This window comes from Colias philodice, chromosome 22 (assembly GCF_061535455.1).
Source record: "Colias philodice isolate Cphi_HAF_F1 chromosome 22, ilColPhil1 Martin Lab GWU primary, whole genome shotgun sequence".
Lineage (NCBI taxonomy): Eukaryota > Metazoa > Arthropoda > Insecta > Lepidoptera > Pieridae > Colias > Colias philodice.
Window position 1 is genome coordinate 6,595,952 of NC_143107.1, and position 25,067 is coordinate 6,621,018.

The 25,067-nt window shown below is 33.0% G+C and overlaps 1 protein-coding gene across 1 annotated transcript in view; it reads left to right on the forward strand.

The window, feature by feature from the left end:
• LOC149478495 (cell adhesion molecule Dscam2-like) overlaps window positions 1–25,067 on the forward strand; it is a 77,000-nt gene that overhangs the window by 32,112 nt on the left and 19,821 nt on the right. Inside the window, exon 6 of the mRNA XM_089709264.1 lies at window positions 18,206–18,255. Coding sequence (XP_089565390.1) covers window positions 18,206–18,255 — 50 coding nt within the window. The remainder of the gene's footprint in view (window positions 1–18,205; window positions 18,256–25,067) is intronic.

Below are 25,067 nucleotides of genomic sequence, written 5' to 3' on the forward strand. Positions count from 1 at the left end.
AATATGCCTTAATAGACCAACCTTAGACTTAGTAATATTTCTTCAATAACCTATGACGACCATAAATTGAATTTATCGAAGCAAATGCATCTACTACGTCACAGGCTAAGTGCAAGCAACTCAGTTACGGGGCTGATTTTACTGTAGCAAGTAATGATTAAATGTACTATTATAATTACAATGAATTATAAAGTTTTTTACTTAAATCTCGGTAAAATTGCGTTAAAGCTCTTAAAAAATAATAAAAAAAATTGGATGTCTGTAAAGTCGGTTTACTGACGATAGTTGAACGTGACAACGTCCGATTGTGCTTCTTTGTCGCTCGTTCCGCGCTCTCGCTTGCACTTCAAGCCTTACATGGAACGCCTCAGAGCGAGGTAACGCCGCATGAGTCATGTTTTTTCGTGCGTGCAGCCGGCTCTATCGAATTATAAGACGTTGTCACGTCAAAGAATAAATTTAAAATGTTTCTAATGGCATTGCTTGCTTTTAAACGTATGTTCGATAGCATGAAAGTAGTCTATAGTTATTTTACATTTGTACCTAAAATGTCAACCTACCAAAGCTCTTAAAACTCAGTATCTTTCTAGACAAAAGCTTTACAAAAACTACGAGGCGGTAAGGTTAATGTTCAATAACCCTGAGTGCTCTGCGGTTTATTGAAGCCCTCGTGCCGTGCGTGAAATTTTTTAGAAAGGTTTCACTGATGTAGGAAATGCTTTATGTAGGTGTATAAAATATTTTATAATACTGAATTATGTATGTTTATTAATACGCTTTTTTGGAGATATTTTTTATGCTTTTAAGCTATCAGACATTCATCTTATTAAAGCGGTTTGTTTCGAATTTCGTAAGAGTTTAAAAATGAGGTGTTGCTAGTTACATTGGAAATATAAAAAAACAATCAATAACTAAATATTTATATTTCAGCTCCTTTTTTATATTTAAAATAATGACTCTACTTCTTGACCTCTCACTCGTGATATCCACATTATTTTATCAGCAGTCGTGTTTTAAATTCCATACTTAATTATATTATTTCATCATTCACTTATTCAGAATCCTTATAAAATTAAATCCACATAAATAAGATAATTCAAAACGCTTTCATTACAAATAAACGAAAAGAAACAAGACTTGTATTCTTGAGTTAAAAGCTATTAATGTCCTTAACAAATAGTTTATCACATTCAAATCTAATTTCAATTAACACAAAATTAATCTAAAGACCTCTCTTATCTTGCTAATGAAAAATACTCTCATATTTCAAAAAATTGAGCACAAAAGTTCCTCTGAAATACGGTTTTCATACATATAATGGACACAGAGTTTCGTTTTTATAATGACATTCATTCGTTGCTCGTGTTTTTTAAATGTGCTCGCGTTTTAAAGGATGTTTTCATATTTGTATGTAACATGAAAGGAACATACTGTATATTGGTTGTCGCTATTCATGAATGAACACCCTATATAAGTGTATTTCGTGCTCAAAGAAAGCGAAGAATCCCTTGCTTATTAGATGTGCTTTTTGAAATTATGAGTGTGAATTTTTTTGGTAATGAACGAAGCAATTTTTATTTAAAGGAATGAAAATTTGAATGTGACTTTTTAAAAAGAAAACACACAGATACGTTACACCTTTACAAAATTTAAAAACAAACATATTATATACTAGCTTTGCCCTGCGGTTTTACCCGCATTGCTCCGCTCCTGTTGGTCTTAACGTGATGATATATAGCCTATAGCCTTTCTCGACAAATGGGCTTTCTAACACCGAAAGAATTTCTCAAATCGGCCCAGTAGTTCCTGAGATTAGCGCGTTCAAACAAACAAACAAACTCTTCAGCTTTATAATATTAGTATAGATTACCTGTGTATTTCTGAAAAATGACGAGGCTTTCTACAATTTCAACACAAGTTTGAGGATACTACAATATATATATAAACGTTTTATACAGACTGAAAAGGACAAATAAAACTACGGGATAAAAAGGTATAATATCAATAGAGCAGATCAAACGAAAATAAGTTTTAAAAGTTGAATATAAATGTGAAAAAGTTCAAGATACTTTAGAGTTGAAGCTGTTTTATCTTAGAAAAGGCAAGTTAAAATCTTATATAATATATCTCTTTAAAATATAGGTATATACCTACCTGTGTGAACTCATATTAATTCAATATTACTAAGGGAAATATTAAAATTTATGTACGTCTAACGAACTATGCAATGCGAGAATTGAGGAACTATGAAATAACCCTGTTTAATTTTAAAGCAAGCACAGCTACCACGAAACATTGATACGAATTGTTATTGTTTTCACGAATATATAAATACATAAATAAGCGATTTAAACACTAAATATATGCACGTTTCCATACAAAAAAAATAACAAAAATTAAATAACCTATTTTTATATAGCTATTCACAAAATTAATTACCTATTCTTGTACTTATTATTTGTTTTTATAATATAACGCCTATCCAACTAAACTTTGACCAGAGTAACCCTTCCATATAATAAAGTTAAAAAAATAATAAAACTTTATAATAACCTTCACTCCATTGATTTACTGCAAACTAAGAACTTCAGCTAGAAAACTTCAGCACTGTATCACATCGTGGAGACTCCATGAATACTTTTAAAAGTTCGAAAGCGCTTAGTCTATGTGACATCATTCACAATTTTTGAAGTGAAAACTTCTTTAGCGGCGTTGGGTATAAAATCTTAACCTCGCGTCAGGACACGTGGCCTGATCGAAAAAGCGTAAGACGGATTTTTTTTGAAGTGAAAACTTCTTTAGCGGCGTTGAGCACTTTTTCTGTAATGGGTATAAAATCTTAAACTCGCGTCTGACCTGATCGAAAAAGCGATGACGGATTTTTTTTAGCTCTTATATTCCATGCGTAAGATGGATACCATTCCAAAATATCAAACATGCTGAACGTTAATAATCAAGTTTTCACTTCTGCCGGCACTCCCGGAGTGCAACCCGTCTTTTTGAAGTGAAAACTTCTTTAGCGGCGTTGGGTATAAAATCTTAAACTCGCGTCAGGACACGTGGGCGTAAGACGGATGTTTTTTTTTGCCCTTATATTCCATGCGTAAGACGGATACCATTCCAAAATATCAAACATGCTGAACGTTAATAATCAAGTTTTCACTACTGCCGGCGCTCCCGGAGTGCAACCCGTCTTTTTTTTCTTTTAAAAGGCCTTCCTTGTTCAGTTTGATCTAAATCACTTATAAAATACTAGCTTTTCACCCGCGGCTTTGCTTGGTCTATAACTTAACAAATTATATACTAAAAGCTTCCTCTTGAATCTATCTATTAAAAACATCAAAATCTGTTGCGGAAGGTTGAAGGGGATGAAAGGGATGAAGGGGATGAAGAGGTTGAAGAGGATGAAGAGGTTGAAGGGGTTGAAGGGGATGAAGGGGATGAAGAGGTTGAAGGGGATGAAGAGGTTGAAGGGGATGAAGGGGATGAAGGGGTTGAAGGGGATGAAGAGGTTGAAGAGGTTGAAGGGGTTGAAGGGGATGAAGAGGTTGAAGGGGATGAAGAGGATGAAGGGGATGAAGAGGTTGAAGGGGATGAAGGGGATGAAGGGGATGAAGGGGATGAAGGGGATGAAGAGGATGAAGAGGTTGAAGGGGTTGAAGGGGATGAAGAGGTTGAAGGGGTTGAAGGGGATGAAGAGGTTGAAGGGGATGAAGGGGATGAAGAGGTTGAAGGGGATGAATTCAATGGTGATGATGGTCTCATATATATCACTACTAGATTTCCGCCCGCGGCTTCGCCCGCGTTTGCAAAGGAAAACCCGCATAGTTCCCGTTCCCGTGGGATTTCCGTGATAAAAACTATCCTATGTGTTAATCCAAGTTACCCTCTATATGTGTGCTAAATTTCATTGTAATCGGTTCAGTAGTTTTTACGTGAAAGAGTAACAAACATCCATACATCCATACATCCTTACAAACTTTCGCCTTTATAATATATATTAGAATATAGAATATTAGAATAGAATATTAGATATTAGATACAGCGGAAAGCGACTTTCTTTTAAGTATACTATTTCGTGATATTTGTGAATTCTTATACCATTTGCAATGAAAACTTTCTTTTTGATTAAGTCTGCTTTTATTTTACTAAATAACATCCTGCAAATAAGAATCGATTGATAAAAACTTACAAAAATCGTCTGATCTGTTTAGGAATATTATAGACAAAACACTTCAAACTTATTATTTAAAACGATATGAACATCAACGTCGATCTGTGGCTCGTTTGTGGTGACCCTAAGAATTATAAAAAAAGCCTTTCAATCAAACTTTACGGATGTCCAGATAACGTATATAGTACTAGGTTTCCGCCCGCGGCTTCGCCCGCGCAGTCAAAGAAAAACCCGCATAGTTTCCGTTCCCGTGGGATTTCCGGGATTGCGTCATTTTCCCGGGATAAAAAGTAGCCTATGTCCTTTCTCGGGTATCAAAATATCTCCATACCAAATTTCATGAAAATTGGTTCAGTAGTTTAGGCGTGATTGAGTAACAGACAGACAGACAGAGTTACTTTCGCATTTATAATATTAGTATGGATTTGAAATACTATGATATAGAACGTAAAAATCAACCATCGTCGCAGCATAATATAATTATCATACTACCACAGTTCCTTCACAAACTTGCGTGCCTTTTCAATTTGTTCGTCTATTCAACCATACTCCTAGCTTTGCACATCCTTGTGAATAATTAAAGCAGTCGTCTCTTACATCTATACTTATTATTATAAAAATGAAAAGTTTGTTTGAAAGCGATTATCTCAAGAACTGGTCGGATTTGAAAAATTATTTCGGTGTTAGATAGCCCATTTATCGAGGAAGGCTATAGGCTATAAATTATATATCATCACGCTAAGACCAACAGGAGCAGAGCACTGCGGGTAAAACCGCGGAGCGCAGCTAGTTGTAAATAAAACATGCTATGAGCAGGAATTTCCGCGAAGTAACTAATGACTTACAGAATACAGATATTCAGTGAGATGCTCTTACCAGATCAATTAAAATCATCAAATTATTCACAGTTTTTCCAGTACCTAGTATATAAAAATTTAGTACTTATATTGATTATGTTTTTCTTTCTATTTTGTTTAATTGTATAAGTGTTATTAATGTGAATGTTGTGTACACCTATAATTGAGTATTTGAATAAAAATTTTTTTTGTGCTAAATGGAAAGATTATATATTAGTTTCATAACAAAACTGTTTTTTTTTATTGTTTTTTGCAATAATTCAAAAGTTATTTCAAAATAAAAAATTAGTCTTTGAATCCAGTACCGAAAACACACCGACAACTCCCGAAGCGTCACCCGAACGCGTGTGACGTCATAATGTTAGTTTTCACTCATTGCAGTTGATAGAAAAACGTATACAACTATAACATTTTGACGTCACATCTATCGTGACCAGTCATGGCGCGTTTATAGTCACGTGACTTTAATTTAAATTTCATCAATTTTTAATTGCTTATAATTAATTGAAAAATAACTTTTTTGGAGATTTTTGCATTGAATATCAATATTATTAATAATAAAGTTTTAAAATACATAAAAAAAATCAATATTTTTTTATTATTCAAATACTCAATTGATAAATACATAAGATACAATTATGTAATTAGATAATGTCATCCTATATATAATGTAATGTGTATTTATTGTTGTGTGTTCCATAAATAAATAAATAAATAAATACTTTTTACTTATTTACGGAACATTGACGTTTCCTAATTGTATTGTTTCTGAAGTTAAATCGCTTGTGTAGTGTTTATATTGAATCTTTCTTGGTATTTATTTTATGCCATTCAATATTACTGTGTTACTTTACGATCAAAAAGCTTGTTTTTATTGTTGGAATAATACATGTTTTTAGATGAATTATACGTCTTATAATATTGATAATTAAGGTTATAATTATATCTCAGTAAGAAGCTTCATTTATAGCATTAACCTAATTATACGATTAAATTTTACTTACATACTATAGGTTTTCTGAATTATTTGCGAAAAATCCATCAGAAACAACACAGCACTTTGCGACAGCGCTGAGTCTTCTTTTGCTGACTTGTGGCCGCGTTTCTCGATAAAAACTTAATAAAAAGCTATTATGTTTTCATGTCAAGTTTTTTTTATTTATAAGAAGACTTTGTACAAAAATAGATATTACAAAGCAAATGAACAACATAAAAAGGCATCCTTTGTACAAGTGGCGACCTAATAACTGAACAGCAATCTCTACCAGTCAACCTAGTGAATGGAAATTTATGAAGTTCATGGAATAGTGCAAAATAAATGAAATTATGTACCTAATGCAATTATTCAAAAGCACTTAGCAAAATACGTTATTTTAATACTTTCAAAAGCACTATAAAAGATGAGTTTGACAATAAAATGAAAAATGTCAATAGCACAGCGTTGCGCTCAGATTTTAATTTCCTCCGTATTTCCGTACGTTGTTTTCCCTCTGTATATCGATATTTATCTACCATTCGATTATAGAAAATATTGAAATAAAATGACAGTAAGATGACGCTTTTCTTGTTGCACGCGTAATAGACTACAGGCCCATGTTGAAAAATTTATGGGTCATTTGAACAACCAGATGACCTATCTAGAACGATATAAGAGCATAAAATAATAAGATTCAGCACTATGCTGTCACTTGTAAGCTGTCCAACTGAGTGCAGATGAGAATTCGAAAGTACAGGTATTTTTTTCCCTTGTCTCCATGATTTTTGTACGGCGTTGCGGAATAATGGATTAAAAGCAGTATTGAAATAGTATGACAAAAATGCCGTACTGAATTACAAAAATGTCACCTGGTGGTTCAAATAACCCATAAATTTTTCAACATGGGCCTGTAGTCTATAAGGATTAATTCATACTTGGCTAGTGTTGTATCTTTGCAGTTTATGTAAAACAGACCAAGATTATACACATATACACTCTAACTATAAATGAAAATGAATTTGTAGGAAATGAAAATGAAAATGAAAATAAATTTTGTAGGAAATGAAAATGAAAATAAGTTTGGGTGCGGTTTAATAAATAATCCGTTAGCAATTTGAGAGGTGTTCCCCGAATGCCTACATGTTCTAATTTGTGAACTCTGCTGGAGATGATTCTGGTGCAAATGGTATTTATTTTACTGAGTGTTCAGCAGATAGAACTGTCTGGTTGTAATTGGTACAATTCCTCAGAGCATTCCCCATAGCTTACGAAACAAACAGTTACATATCTTCGTAACAAACGTCCTAATTCAAAAGCACATACTATTATCACTACATACCACATAGTATAAAACGATTTCGCTGCCTGTTCGCCCTATGTATGCTTAAATATTTAAAACTACACAACGAGTTTTGATGCGGTGTTTATTAGATAGACTGATTCAAGAGGAAGGTTAAAACCTTCCTCGTATATAATTTATTGGGTTTTAGACTAAGCGAAGCCGTGGGTGGAAAGCTAGTCATTAAATAAACTTATATTATTAAGTGCGACCCACCCAAAACGATCGCATAATTTTTTCGTTAAAATATACATTTTTAAAAAGTTTCCACGTCCAATCCCCTCCGATAACAGCTTTTGTAATTAAAACTGTTTTCGTCGCCATTTTGTGATGTGTCAATAGAATCGAGGTAATGAAAAGTTTCCTGTGATTTTTGGCGGGAATTAAATTGTTTACTTGCGTTTTAATATGTATGCGTTATTTGTGTGGTTTTGTGCGGCTTGATTAAAAGTAAATAAAAGGAGAGTACCTACATAATGTTATTTTAATGTTTAAGTAAATAATATTATGTGCTTATTAACATAATAATATGAGGTAGATACCTTCAAGCCTTTGGTATACAATGCATACTGAAATAAAAAGCAGTTTTTGCTAATATTATAAAGCAGAAAAGTTTCTTTGTTTGATTGAATGCGCTAATCTCAGGAACTTTTTGCTAATTGACTTGAAAAATAATATAGTCCTTACCTAAATACATAGAACTACGACGGTTAACGTTGACCAAGATGTTTAAAAATAAAAAGACTGACTTCCCAAAAAACTACTCCGCTTTTTTAAAAAATAGGTAGCACGCCATAATCCACAAAGATAAATATTTATGACCAGTGCTGAAGAAAATCATACATAAAACATAAAGTCACAGTGTCTTCTCTCATTTATATGTAGATTTCATGTTTTTAAGTCAAAAATGTGAATTGTCGTATGAGGCGAACAAACTATGAGAAAAATAAGAATAAATATAAGTTTCGTGGAAATTTCTTTTGTTGTTTTTTAAATTTGGAAAATATATGGAACTTATATGGGCTGGGTAATAACTGAAAAATTCTTTTTCAGTAAAACTATTTCGTAACTCATAAGATAAATATCTATACTTATTCTACACTTTATATTATAAAGAGGAAAAATTATGTATGTATGTATGTATGGTTTTCACGCATAAACTACTGGACCGATTTCAAAAATTCTTTCGCCATTAGAAAGCTGCATCTTCACTGAGCAACATAGGCTATATTGCATTTTCAAAAAAAATAGAGGTCCTTACCAAAAATGCAATAATGTAACCCAAGGTGTAAAAAATTCCTTAATTAAAATTCTGTCATCGCGTGCGCTGCGGAATCTATTCCTTGAAGTAGGTACGAGGATGGTTCTTATGAAGAAAAACGTGAACATGTAGGTACCACGGGTGAAGCCGGGGCGGACCGCTAGTAATTTATAATCAAAAAGGTGTTGAATATTCCCTCCAGAATAAAAGTTATTCCTTCTTACTTAAAATAATTCTGCAATTTCCTTTAAAAAACGTAACAATACCTGCAAATGAAAACTCTTATTTATTTCAATTTAAATAATAGACTACAGGCCCGTGTTGAAAAAATTATGGGTCATTTGACCCACCACCTGACCTATCTAGAATGATATAAGAGCATAAAATAATAAGATTCAGCACTATGACGTCACTCGTAAGCTGTCCACCTGAGTGCAGATGAGAATTCGAAGGTTCAGGTAGAGATTTTCTCCCCTTGTCTCCATGATTTTTATACGGCGTTGCGGAATAATTGATTAAAAGTAGTATAGAAATAGTATGACACAGATGCCGTACAAAATCAAATGACCAAATTTACCCCGGCAACTGTCGAAAAATAAAAATAAATTCCGACTTTGTGGACCACCATTTTTGTACGGCATCTGTGTCATACTATTTCTATACTGCTTTTAAGCCATTATTCCGCAACGCCGTACAAAAATCATGGAGACAAGGGGAGAAAATCTCTACCTGAACTTTCGAATTCTCACCTGCACTCAGGTGGACAGCTTACGAGTGACGTCATAGTGCTGAATCTTATTATTTTATGCTCTTATATCATTCTAGATAGGTCAGGTGGTGGGTCAAATGACCCATAATTTTTTCAACATGGGCCTGTAGTCTATAAGTAATTTAATGGAATTGTACCAAGATATCTTTGTAAGGCCAAGACACACGTACCTTATCTTATATATATACAATGTGTTCTAGCTCTTAAGTAATTGCCACTGTGAGTCTGTGACCTAAGAGATGTTGCCTTGATAGGACAGAACTAAGAAATAACTAAATATAGGAAATTATTGTTAAAGTATAGTGTAGTTTTATTAATTCTCTTTATTTGTATTTATGAATTTATGAATGCAATAAATATTAAAGGAAATTTGGTCAGTTACATTTTCACAGATAAACTCTTTTATTCCTATTGAAAAAATGTTATAAATTGAAATTGAATTCATTTATTAATTGCTTGAACACGCAGGGAAAAATTAATTAAGAGATACAACCTGATAGGTGGATAAGGGCTACTTATTTAAATTTGAAATAGATTTTACAATGGATGGATAATGCCATGTGAGTAAATCCGCGGATAAACAGCTAGTATATATTAATAATCAACATAAAATCTTTATAAAAGACTAGCCGCTCCGCGCGGTTTCACCCCCGTGGCTCCTCTCCTGTTGGTCGTAGCGTGATGGTATATAGCCTATAGCCTTCCTCGATAAATGAGCTATCTAACACCGAAAGAATTTTTCAAATTGGACTAGTAGTTCCCGAGATTAGCGCGTTCAAACAAACAAACAACCAAACAAACAAACAAACAAACTCTTCAGCTTTATAATATTAGTATAGATTTATCGGGATCAACATCGCAAGACAATGAAATATTATAACTCCAAATAAATATATTATTGTAATTATCCTGCCATTCATAATCCAAAGAAAATATGTTACACGTGTAATTATTTTCCTAGTTTATTTCGGTTATTCTGTACGTATTTCCTACTAAATAAAACCTACTAATCTAATTATTTTTATGTTCTTCCAAAGTAATATTGTAAATTATTAAGCATTGAATTCGATACATGATGCCTAATTGACTTATTAAAAAAAAAACGAATTGCCTCACAGTCTTCATGTAGATATCATATTCTTCTAGAATAGCTAAATAGGTTTTATCCCGGAAATCCCACGGGAACGGGAACTATGCGGGTTTTCCTTTGGAAAAAAACCAGTGAAGCCGCGGGCGGAAAGCTTTATTCTAAGTTTTCGACAATGCAAGTGAAGCCGGGACAAGTGTTAGCATATCAAAATGTGCTTCTAGATGATAACTCGTTACAATTTATAATGTACCGCCCCAGTTCCACAGAGCTGCATAGTTAATGAGATTTGTTACAGACAGACAGATCTAGGTCATATGCCGTGGAATAGTTACCATCTGGCATGCTGAGTCCGTTTTTTTGAATGCTAAATTCCAATCTCCATTCTATGATTGACTGGAGTTTCGAGAACTTTTGAATATAAACTTGTAAAATGTAACAGCAGAGACGATTAATGTATTAAAATGTATTATTATTTATTTTGAGACATAAAAAGCGATTAAATATAAGTAATATTCCTTTACGTTGAATTTTCAAGCAATTTTGAAAGAATGTGGGTAGTATAGTTTAGTAAATAATATTGTGTACAGTTAAATCGAGATTCAAAACCGTTCAATAGGTATTTTTATGAACTCAAGCAGACATAAAAGAAGAACAATTTTTACCTACTTGGTAAGTCACACTAATAATTATAATATAATATACAAAATTAAAAAAAAAAGAATCTTTTTTGTATTACATTCCTACGTCATATTTATCATAAACTAGCTGTGCCCTGCGGTTTTACCTGCATTGTAAATAGCCTAGCCTAACGTAATGTTAAATAGCCTAGCCTTCCTCGATAGATGGGCTATCTTACACCGAAAGAATTTTTCTAATCGGACCTGAGGCAGCGCATTCAAACAAACAAACATTATTCAGCTTAATAATATTAGTATAGATAGATTGATGCTAAAAAGCCAAAATTTTCATCGCGCATGATTTTTTCAATACTATTGAACGAGTTCATAATTATAATATTATCTAAAAAAAGCCATAAAAAGAGAAGTTTTAGCATTATTGAAGTAAAACTTCTTTAAGCGCGTTGAGAGTAAAATTTCAATGTCGCGTCATGGCAATACCGTCACGTCATGGAGTAAGGCGACGATTTTGGTATATTTTAATCTTGATAGAGAAGTTTCACTTCTGACACGTGTGCTCGGCACACACGCTCTTTTTTATTATTTATTAGAATATTCATACATTCCCCGAAGTATTGGATACACGTGTGAACCAAGGTTTATCCTCTTATACCTGTTACATAAATAACTAATCTTTTATTCATTTTGAACAGCAAAAGCTCTTTATTACGAATCTTTAGTAAGTTGCGAATTTTATTTAGTTAAGTATATACGTTATTCCTATTTCACAAAAGTGACATTTTTATCTATTACTTAAAGCCAGTTGCATTTCCAATACAAAATCAGAGCGTTTTTTGAAGTGAAACTTCTTTAGGTACGTTCAGAGTATAATTTCACGGTCGCGTCATGGCAATACCGTCACGTCACGGAGTAATGCGACGATTTTGGTATCTTTGAATCTTTCCAAGGAAGTTTCACTTCTGACACGTATGCTCGGCAAACACGCTCTATTTTTAACACATTAAATGCCTTCAAAAACTTATTTTTATACCGTTTCAAGAATGTAGTTTTAAACCTTTTTTAACTATTTGCTTTAAAAATATATTTTGACCCCTTACATAACAGAGACTCTTTCATACATTTTTGCTTGAAAAAGGTATTAAAACAAAAGCTGTCTGTTACAATTCATTCCGCCTGGCTCGAATGTGAGGGTTTGCAAAAATCATGTTGACGCGACCATCGGACCATTCTCGTTTCTGGAATAATATTTATATAGCGCTTTTTATTTTTACTACTTGCTAGCTGTGCCCCGCGGTTTCACCCGCGTGGCTCCGCTTCTGTAAGCTTTAGCGTGATGATTTAATATAGCCTCCTCGATAAATGGGCTAATTACACCGAAATAATTTTTCTAATCGGACCAGTAGTTCCTGAGATTAGCGCGTTTAAACAAACAAACTCTTCACTATATAATATTAGTGTAGATAATGTATTTTTAATGGAGTCTACAGTGTTATGGTGGGCGACATGACATTGTTTTTAGAAGAGAAATAAATTAAAGTCGGATTTTAAACGCAATTTATTCACCCGACTACGCACACTTTGCAGCGAGTGTGGTCACAGGGAGACTTAAAATCTGTTATAATCTTTTATTTATAAATGTATGATACACATAATATAAAAAAAAAATGTGTTCGTGTACTAGTGTACACACGTAAGAAGTGAAACTTCTTTATGACCTTATTTTTTAAAAAATAATTTACTATATGCAACTTTACAGAAATACGTCGAATCACGCGTGGTAGGGGAAAAAGATGGCGCGTAACGGAAAAATGTCACGCGTAACGAAAAAATTTTACACTACATTTTTTTCCAACCCCGATAAAGAAGTTTCACTTCAATATTAATAAATATAGATAAAATCAAACACAAAACAGACAACTAAACTCAACATACACCTCTTTAGGAGTTGTGGATAATCAAACACAAAAAATCTGGATATCACTTACTTTTGCGGATTTTATAAAGTCACTTAGGAAGAAAGGAATGGTACTTATTTAGAGGTAAATAATAATTAATTATTAATGTTTTAACTACCTATATTATTTAATTTCCATGATAAAGGAAGCTTTTACGTTTTAATTACAATCAGTTTTAATGATTTCTATAAATAAGTCATTACTTAGAATCGTCACGACGTAACTTAAATCGGGAAAGTTATATTGGACAAAGTTCTAATAAGTTTGTGTGTCGATGTTATCTTAACTTAGCTGATATATAGCTTTTAAGTTTGGGAGATGGGAATAATTATAGAACGACTGATAATTAGTATTAGATTTTTGAAATAAGGATCATTTCACTCAACTTCAACTAATTTAATCTACTTCTTATATATAAAATTCTCGTGTCACAATGTTAGTCTGCATACTCCTCCGAAACGGGTGGACCGATTCTCATGAAATTTTCTGTGCATATCGGGTAAGTCTGAGAATCGGCCAACATCTATTTTTCATATGTACCACGGGCGAAGCCGGGGCGGACCGCTAGTGTTTACAAAAATAACTGTTTTGAAGGTTTCCAGGAAGAGAGTTGAAGGTTCTGCGTTTTTCTAAGGGTAGGAACACAGGTAGGAAGGCAGGTAGGTAGGTTTTTTGCAAAAATAAAACTTATCATTGGCAAATAGGGTATGAAAATTTGTTTACTAAAAACGGGTGATGACTGAGAGCGAAACCTTGTAAAGCCTTTCCTTTATATAAAGTTTATTATTATTTATTATTTATTTATTGAAATTATTCTTACAAATTATTACAATAACTTAAGTCTAAGTCCCACAAAACTGCACATGCAGTTTGTCTGTAGGATCAAGCCTATAACTAAATATATTATATAAAATATCTATATATATCTATCTATAACTAAATATATTATATCATATTATTATCTGTTATAAAATATAATATTAAGTGAATAGGTATATCTATTTATGAGCTTGTGTTTTAGCATAACATGCTATATTTGATATTTTGGGTTATATGGCATTCAATTCAATTAATATATTAAACCTCTGCTTATAAAGGATCTGATTTTGTGCTATACAAAAAGTTATAGTATCCGTTATGTACTTACATATTTTATCGTGATACGTGAAGTGAAACACTGTGAGTAAGAAGATGGAATGGATGGATGTTTGTTACTTTATCACGCAAAATACTACTGAACCGATTAAAATAAAATTTGGTATGTAGGTAGCTGAAGACCGAGAATAACACATAGGCTACTTTTTATCCCGGAAATCCCACGCGAGTTTTTCTTCGAAAACGGGAGCGAAGCGAGCGGAAATCTAGAAGGTCATTTATTTTAATAAACACCTAGAATAGTACACATAAATACAAACATCATAATAAACACTACATATTTTTATATTTTCATATAAAATGTCCACAGAAATACCAGCATTTTTATCTCCAAGACTCCCATAAAATCTTAGAGTGGAACGCGAGAGTAAAACCGGGAAATTTTAATGAAAATAAATCTAAATCTCAGGTCACAGCTATCTGCTACAGTTTTCCGGTTCAGTGAGCTGTTAGCTGGATGTTTGTGAGTATGTATTTGTGATATGTGGGACTGATATTTATTTATTTATTTTACCATACTAATTGAGAGTATGGTAAAATAAATAACTTTATAAAATAAATTCTTGTTTATGCGAGTAATATACATTTGGTAGATAAAGACTATTTGAATTGCGATTTATTCATTTCAATATTTTACCCGACGATTCGAACACTTTACATCGAGCGTGGTCACGGGGAATCTCAGATGTTATACCTATGTCGTGATGGTCATAAAAATTAAAAATGTTATTTCTAGTACGTAAAAGAGGGAGTATACATTTATACGGTAGGAAGTGGTAAATATGAGCCTATATTATATGCTAGAGATGATTATATTGCACTTAGTGAAAACACCACCAAGACCAGCAATGCTACATTATGCTATCACTATTTAAAACAAACGCTTGTTGAGACTTATACATTACATAGTAGGTAAAACATCTTAATATTACACACTTGAAACAAATTCATAATACATCTAAAGTATTTAAATTATAAATGCATTATATACCTATAATTATAAAATACTAGGTTTCGCGGGCGGAGTCAAAGAAAAACCTGCATAGTTCCCGTTCCCGTGGGATTTCCGGGATTTCGTCATTTTCCCGGGATAAAAAGTAGCCTATGACCTTCCTCGGGTATCAAAATATCTCCATACCAAATTTCATGAAAATTGGTTCAGTAATTTAGGCGTGATTAAGTAACAGACAGACAGACAGAGTTACTTTCGCATTTATAATATTAATATGGATTGGTATAAAATCAATACAAAGGACATTATTATTTTCTACTTCTCCCAAAAATAGCAAAAACCATACTCAACCTACACTTAAGTGCGCTACCACGCAGTAGCATTCCCTAACTCATTTCTAGATATTTTATTTATAAAACACACATGATATTTCATCTGCAGACTGTGCATTTATTTTCCTTAAGATATTGTGAACAAATAACTTGTTTGTGTTTAAAAACGTGCATTGCGAATGACACTTCGGTTTAATAATAATGAATAGATATGGAATCAAAGGAATTTGTCAGTTATTTTTCGTACCTTTTTTAAAACTCTGCTTGTTATCTTTGTTGATTTAAAAAAGTGTAAAGTGTGTGTATGTTTTTTGATCTTTAAATATGTATACTGATGCAGTATTCAATATTGTAATGTAGAAAATTATGCACTTAATTATTTTCAAAAGATTTGTGAATGAAAATGATTTAATGCATAGATACGCCAAAGGTTTTGAATTTCGCTATTAGCATACACCAACAATTTTAAAACGGAAATAAAATTCCAAAAACGTTAAAATCGGTTTATTACCCAATGCTGACATATATGTTTTACACAACAAACACATCAACTTCACATAGTAATTAGTAACTTTAACATTTATCCTTTTTCTCATAAAAAAAACACCCACAAACTTATACCTGCATTTTTATTTTAGTGGAAACTTTGCTGATATGTGTATGGTTTGTTATCTCTTATTTATAAGATATATTGTATTGTTTGTTTCCCAAATATAAATAAATAAAATAAATAAAAAAAGACGTGTGGCACTCGGGGACTGCCGCGGTGAAGCTATTGCATAGCATGCCTTCAAGCCACACCTCCGAGCCCGTCGGAGTGGGGAGCGTGAGGTTTTTTCGTTACGGAATTTCTCGATTCGGTCCCCGCGCTCAAGGCCCGCGATAGAAGCTATGCAATAGCTTAAAAACACACACACAACCATATACCTGCATGTATATTCAACCCCCAAGAACATTTTAATTTAACCTATATTTTAGTTCCAAACAATTTCGCTTATTTATCGTTAGCCAACACATTAAATATATAAATCATAATGAACGTCAGAGCAACTCCTGTTTCGTCATCATAAAGTTTTGGCTCACAAACTTTGTAAATTTGAAACTCGGAGGGACTTGAACATACCACGCTAAGATTGAATTTAAAATTTTGAATATAAGTTTGAGTTATGATTGAATTTAAAAATTACCGGGAATATATTGAATAGATTTCTTAGATTTTGTTTCCTGATTCTAGATAACAATTTTAATGTATATTTTACAAAGTTTTTCCAAGAATCTTAATGAAAAATATAGCAAAAATGTTGTCAGAAAGGAATTCGATATAATTTATAAGAGATACGGGTGTTACTAAGAATTAAATGTATACTTTTCTAGATTTTATTTCCATATAAAGAAGAAGAATAATATTGTTATTAAGAAAGAGGAAGTAATACAAAAAAGATGATTTATTGAATTCTAAATCGGCCACAAAAAATATTACATTTTTCCTAGTAATATCACGTAATATAAATTTAAGAGTTACAAAAACACCAGAAACAATATGAAGACCATAAATACACGGGGTGTTACCATGATGTCTTATAGCAGTATTATTTCCAGTGTGGGAAAGTGATGGCGCTATACACCTATATAGCGCTGTCCTTTTTCCACACAAATAATACTTCTATAATACATCATGGTAATCTCTCGTGTATTTATATGTTTAAAATATCATGATAATTGAAGTCCCATAAAAGGGTAAGGGGCAGATGCATTATACATATGTTTCACTGATCGATTTTCTTTAGGGACAAGTTGGTGATCAGCCTTCTGTGTCCAACCAGACCGAGACATTTTTTTTTCTTCGTCTCCACCGGGAATCGTACCCAGGACCCAGTGTTACGCTTACGCGTCAACCACTGTACCAAGGAGGCGGTCAAAATATCATGGTACGGGGAAAAAAAAAATGGTTGCCTGTAAAGTCGGTTTTACGGGCGAAGATTTTACGTGACAACGTCTTTTCCTCGATCATAGTTGAGTGGGAGAGAGACGCAAGGCATTCGTCGGGCCTCTCTCTCGTTCGGTGACTCATCGTAACGTTACCGAGCGTTACACTTTTTCATAAGTGACTCCCAGTCGCAACCTAATTTAAGACGTTGTCACGTCAAAATGAAGAAAAAGTCATACAAAAAACAATCAGAAAAGCCATACATTATTACGTATTACATTTTCCTATATTATATTATAAACATTATGGCGACGTTAAAGTCCCTGCAGCTGACTTTGTACGTTGGAATTATGCAAATTCCGACTTACTGACTTTACCACGTGGCTCTAAAGGTGGATAATGAATAATTCAACGCGCTCCTTCAGTTTTTACTTGTATTAAAAATATTTCTATGATGGAAATCGTAATTCTTATTAAGATCTATTCAGAAGAGGCTAGAGATATTTATTGCTGTTTTATAAATGAATCGATTTTGTTGTAACTACGCAACTTTCCTTAACTACGCAGATGAAGCCGCGGAAATCTAGTAGATTATAATATTTATAAGTGACATAATATGAAATAGTCAGTACCTACTAATAAAAATATATTTTTAAATCTAAGATCTAATTAAAGTTGACCTATTTCTCTCAATATGATTATGGAAAATTTTAGAACTTAACGACTTCATAATTTTTACCTTTGATTCCAGTAGTATTCAATGACCTATTTTTGTTACAGGTCAACCGATGAAGCCCTTAAAAGTGCTCAATGGATGAAGTATCATAATGGTAAGGAAAATAATTAATAGTGTCACAATTATTTTTGCTAGATTCTAAATTAATGAGATTATTTTTCCGACCCAAATATCGACCAATAGAATTGCACCATTCGACGTCACGTGGTACAACCTACATGGTATTATACTGATAATTTTTTGAAAATTTTCTCTGGTCGTTGACGTCAAACTGACAGGTTGAATTCAATTGTGAAATTATTGGCGGCCGACATTTGGGACGGAAAAATAATCCCCTGAATACCACACGAGCTTCAAAATTATCTGGCATTTCCCTCAAGGTTCCCTGCAAACAAATAAAGTCGTCAAGTTTTTCAGGAAAACCTTGACTAAAAACTTGACTCCTTCATTTGTTTGCAACGAACCTATCGGAAAACACCCGATAATTTTGAAGCTCTTGTGGTATTATAAGTGACAATTATTTTGTTTTCTCTATTTTAATTTATACAATAGAATTTTTAATAGGAATTTTAAATTAATTTTTCAATGTGAATATTATTATCATTATGTTCTAATGCTATTTGTTACATTTACTGTACAAATACAATATTCAAATAAATAGAGATTTATTTTTTGTTATATAAAAATTCGTTGCATTTGCATTTTGGACTGAGTTTCTTTAAACACAATTTATACTGTGTGTATGTTGGTAAATATTCATGTGTATTTAGTGGCTTGTGGTTTTTTTACTTTATATTCATATCAAAAAATATCACTTCAAAAGCCGATTTTTCATATATTATTTGAAAGTTAAATACGATTATCGCGTAAACATTTTGTAGCCAATGTGCTACAAAATATCAGTTAAATGTAGCATATTTCTGCTATAGAGTTTCGTCAAAATAATATGTTCTGCACTTTTTGAGTTACAAAGGAGAAAATTGTAATTTTTTTTTTTAATTTTAGATATTGGAGTAATAAGTAATAACACATAGTATCTAAAATGTATGACACTAAAAAATCCAGCTTTAGAAGGCGGTAATTCTACAAAAATTTTCACAAAAAATTAGTAGTAGTAGTAGTGAAGTCCCATGTCCCCTAGTGGGGTAAGGGGCAGATGCATTATACATCTGTTTCACTGATCGCATTTCTTTTAGAGACAAATAGGTGATCAGCCTTCTGTGTCCTGCCAGACCGAGACATTTTTTTTTCTTCGTCTCCACCGGGAATCGAACCCAGGACCCCTCGGTTTTACGCTCACGCGTCAACCACTGAACCAAGGAGGCGGTCAACAAACAAATTAGGTTTTACTATCCATACTAATATTATAAATGCGAAAGTAACTCTGTCTGTCTGTCTGTTACTCAATCACGCCTAAACTACTGAACCAATTTGCATGAAATTTGGTATGGAGATATTTTGATACCCGAGAAAGGACATAGGCTACCTTTTATTGCGAAATATGTACCACGGGCGAAGCCGGGGCGGACCTCTAGTAATTAATAATTAAACTATACCACTTCATAAGATAACACTTAATTAAACTATATTCACAATACGTTACACACTCGATCTAAACAAGGAGCCGGCCATTGAGTTCTGCGGTCTAACTAAGGTCTAACAAGTACCATGTAACAAGCTGTTCTGTACTCCAAATAATTGTATTCCCTATTTATAGATAAAATGTATTGTGCAAGATATTTCATAATAAATAGTTTTCGAAGTATATCTATACTTAATATTATAAAGCTTAAGAGTTTGTTTGTTTGAACGCGCTGATCTCAGGAACTACTGGGCTGATTTGAAAAATTCTTTCGGCGTTAGATAGCCCATTTATCGAGGAAGGTCATAAGCTATATATCATCTCGCTTAGACCAACAGGAGCGGAGCACTGCGGGTAAAACCGCGGAGCACAGTAGTGTCTAATATTACTTCAAGATTTTTATTGAATTGAAATCACAAATTTAAACTCGTTAAATATTAAAATCCCTAAACCTAAACATTATCTATTATTTATTTAACCTAAACATTTTCTAAACCTGTCATCGTATATGACGTAACGTTGGTTTGTTCAAACCTCGATTGCATAATAGTATTCGTGAAAAAAGCTAGTAATGTATAGAGGTACTTGATATAAAAAGCTTCACTTCATAATATAAAAACAAAGTTTGCCGCCGCGTTTGTTTAATTACGTCGTGTTATTCTTTATTCTAAAAATTATATTAAATGTGAAAGCCTCTTTAAAGTGTTTCTTAAATATTATTCAACAAACTATTAGGTATTTTATCAATTGGTTATTGCAATTTGAATTTAAAGCAAATTTATTGCATTTCATTAATTCATTCATTTTTTAGGAGTTACGTTTTCCTTGGATGAAAATATGAATACGAGCATTATGAAACTCCGGTATTAAACTCAAAGATTTTCATTCCTTATTTCAAGATAATATTCTCAGTTGTTATTTTTCAATTACACTTAGTCGCTCGTCAAAATTTTCGTTCCAACACCTAACAACCAATCAGGGCTGTTGATTGCAATCAGGCTGCGAAATTACAACCTTCATAAATGGGTAGGGTGCCCATTTTGGGATAATTTTGTATTAATTTTAAGCAGGTATTTCTCTACTACAAGAATATTCTCATCATCACATCAGCCTATTCCCGTCCACTGCTGAACGTAGGCCTCTCCCAGATCTCGCCACTTCTCCCGTTCTTCTGCATATCGCATCCATGGCACGCAGGCATGGGATGTAAGGGGATATCGACAGACATCTAGATAGCCCAATTGCCAACCTTACCTGCTCGTGGTACATCCTGCTATACAACGGACAAGGCACTGGCGACCGACAAATGGCGGTATAACCATTTCTAAATCTGAGACTTACAAATCTAAATGATCGACAATGGGCAGCAGCATTGCCGATTAAAATAAGTCTCACTGCGGTCACCAACACGCCTGCCCAGCGCGGTGACTAGGGCATATCCTCCCAGATATCATAAGAAAAGAATATAGCTAGAGAGCTAGCGCAAAGCTACCTGTATGTATTTGACCAGACCTGGATTTTTGTGTGTTGATTCCCCTATACCTACTATACATGAGATGAGGAGTCACTAAGCCCAGAGTGGTGGACGAGCCGCGCGCTTAGGTAAGACAGGTGGAAATTTTTGGCGAACTTTGAAACCATTTGACCACGTCTGCCATTTTGATATTTGAAAATAGATTATTATTACTATCGGAAAATAACAATGGCAGACCATTATCACGCGGATAACATTCTGGCAGACACTTATGAAAGTGCTGAAAAAAATACAATTTTGAAAGTATTTGACCAGATCTGCCATTCATATATTTTATTTATTAGGGTCTTAAAAACTTATTTTCGAAACGGCAGACATTTTCATTGCGTACAGACTTCAGCAGACAACAAAACTTTACAGACTTCAGCAGTCAACAAGACTTAGCTTCTACATGGTCAGATGTATATATATGTATTACGTTCCCTGACCTTACATCAATGATTTACTTTATTAATGTTTTTATGGTCATTTACATTTAATTTTGAAAACTATGGAATAAAATTTATAAATTTGATGATACAAAACTAAATATACATTTGTAAAGAATCTCAAATATAAAGTTGTGTTGCAAATAACAAATCATCATTTAAATATTTAGTTTATTTCTTTATTTAAGAAACAATTAACAATTACAAAACAACATAAAAAAAACACGCATGCATTTATTGAAATGTTCATTCATCATCACTATCGTATGGCGTTGTGTGACTCGTCTTCATAATCCATTGAATCGGATTCTGTAAAAGTAAAACGTAAATTATATAATAAAAGAAATGAGTAAAGTCAAAAATAATTAGTTAATCATTATAAACTTACCTAGTAAGGCAATGCCACAGTATTACAATATTATTTCCTACAGTAAGGAATCGCCTTTGATGTCGCGCGATGCCGCCGCCAGCGTAGGTACTTACGCTGCCACACGAAAATACGCTAGGGTTGCAACAAATGGGAAATAAAACAATTTTGATTATTAATATAATGATGAAATCATTTATTCATATGTACATTCAAAATAATTGCGATTATTAAATCTGATGTAATTATTTGTTCATAAATATATAATTACAGATATTGCACTGCTAAATATTATTTACGTGGACACTTTATTTTTAGATGTTCTTAATTGTATATTATACCATTTAACTAAGCAATGCATTCGCATTGGGATGTACAATCTGATTAGAAAATAATGAGGACAACATATACATAGCTTTGATTTTAATTCAATAGATACAATTAATACAATCTTTCTGAAATATTGTTTCCTTCTGGGATTTCAATGTAGATTTACATCCGTAAACGGAACAGTTTTTGCGCGTCATAATAGAATATGTAAGTACCTATGTATAATAAAATAATTACACAAAAAATACGACTGCGTCATCCTTTCGCGATAGTTAATGCAAACTCAGCGTGATTGCATTAAGCGGCCCACGTCGCCCGACCCCCCGCCAGTTCCCCTCCGTTTCTCTGCACAAGTACATTCGTCGCCATACTGTAGGATGGTAATACTGTGGCAATGCTTTTGATGTCGCACGATGCCGCCGCGCCGCCAGTGTAGGTACTTCTGCTGCTACATGAAAATATGCTAGGGTTGCAACAAATGGGAAATAAAACAATTGTGATTATTACTATTATGATGTAATCATTTATTCATATGTACATTCAAAACAATTGCGATTATTAAATCTGATGTAATTATTTTTTCATAAATATATAATTATTATTAATTACATAATATATTGCACTGTGAAATATTTACGTATCACTTTATTTTTGATGTTCTTAATTGTCTTTTATAAAATTTAAGTGACGCATTCGCATTGGGATCAACAATCCGATAAGAAAAGAATGGAGACAACATATACATAGCTTTGATTTCAATTCTACAGATACAAAATATACAATCTATCTAAAATGATACAACGGATGTTTCCTGCGTTTTCTCGTCAAAATACCGAAACAACGTAATTATTGTATAGTAGTTGGGCGTGAAAGTAAAAAAACAAATGAAAAGTGTTTTCCATATGATTATTTATTAAATTTACGCGATTAAGAATAATTTCAACGATACAATTTAGTAACCGAGAATTCAGAGGATTAAAGAAAATACCTGCCTGATCATTTTATCAAACTCTAAAAGAATTATGGTTATTTCGCATCACTCGGTTTATTAGTTTGGTAATAATTATTAAAGGTAGTTACAACCCTAGCCATTGAGTCGAACGGTAGGCAACACAATATCGACTTTGTGCGGGTACATATGGTACATTTCTTTTTGCTGTGAAGCGTAATTATTATTATTAAGATTTTTTAGGCTATTTATAGCGTAGTAATTTTCACTTTTGCATGGAAGTGATGTATCTGCTAGTATCTAATCTGTACTGAAAACATCTGGCAATAACCGTTAGAGTGGGAACCGAAAAGAGCCCTCTCAGGTATAAAACCTAGACTATTTGAATGCTAGTAACTATATAAAATAAAAATACTATAGGCTAGAGGGAGAATAATATTGATATATATGGAAAAAAATAGCTACAGAGATAGTACTGTATGCATAGATCTGACCATGTAGTAGCTAGTTTTTGTTGTCTGCTGAAGTCTGTACGCAATGAAAATGTCTGCCGTTTCGAAAATAAGTTTTTAAGACCCTAATAAATAAAATATATGAATGGCAGATCTGGTCAAATATGTACTTTCAAGATTGTATTTTTTTCAGCACTTTCATAAGTGTCTGCCAGAATGTTATCCGCGTGATAATGGTCTGCCATGGTTATTTTCCGATAGTAATAATAATCTATTTTCAAATATCAAAATGGCAGACGTGGTCAAATGGTTTCAAAGTTCGCCAAAAATTTCCACCTGTCTTACCTAAGCGCGCGCCCCGTCCACCACTCTGGGCTTAGTGACTCCTCATCTCATGTATAGTAGGTATAGGGGAATCAACACACAAAAATCCAGGTCTGGTCAAATACATACAGGTAGCTTTGCGCTAGCTCTCTAGCTAATATGAAAGTTGCATCCAATAAACGGCCCCCAGTTCCCGGTCGCTCCGCTAAGAATATTCTATTACTATGTTATTATTAAGTGTGTTATAGTATTGAAATACATCTGGAGATTCGTAAAATCTTAATATATATAAGTAAATCTCGTGTCACAATGTTCGTCCTCAATGGACTCCTAAACCACTTAACCGATTATAATAAAATTCGCACACCATGTGCAGTTCGATCCAACTTGAGAGATAGGATAGTTTAAATCTCAAATCGTTTTAGAGAAAGCGGGCGAAGCCGCGGGCGGTAAGCTAGTACATTATATTTTTATCGATACTGAGCATAATTATTAATCTCTCTCGCCTAAAATTTCAAGTACCCAGGTAATATTAATTTACTTATTATAAAATCATTTTCAAATTTGTAACGAAAAAACTTACTCAGTTAATTATTAGTTAATTGTAAATTAAAGTGTAAATGAGTAATTAAAAAAATAAGAATTTAAAAGGCATTTTTTAAATTTGTTATCTACCTTTTTCATTGTCCGGTTAATCCCGGACTTCCTTTTTTTACCAGATTTCCAATGAATGGCTACAATTAAATGAATTTATAATATAGGTTTTATTTTCTACACTAGATAATATTATAAAGAGGAAAACTTTGTTTGTTTGTTTGTTTGTTTGTTTGTTTGATTGTAATGAATAGGCTCATAAACTACTGGACCGATTTTAAAAATTCTTTCACCATTCGAAAGCTACATTATCCACGAGTAACATAGGCTAGGTTTTATCCCGGAA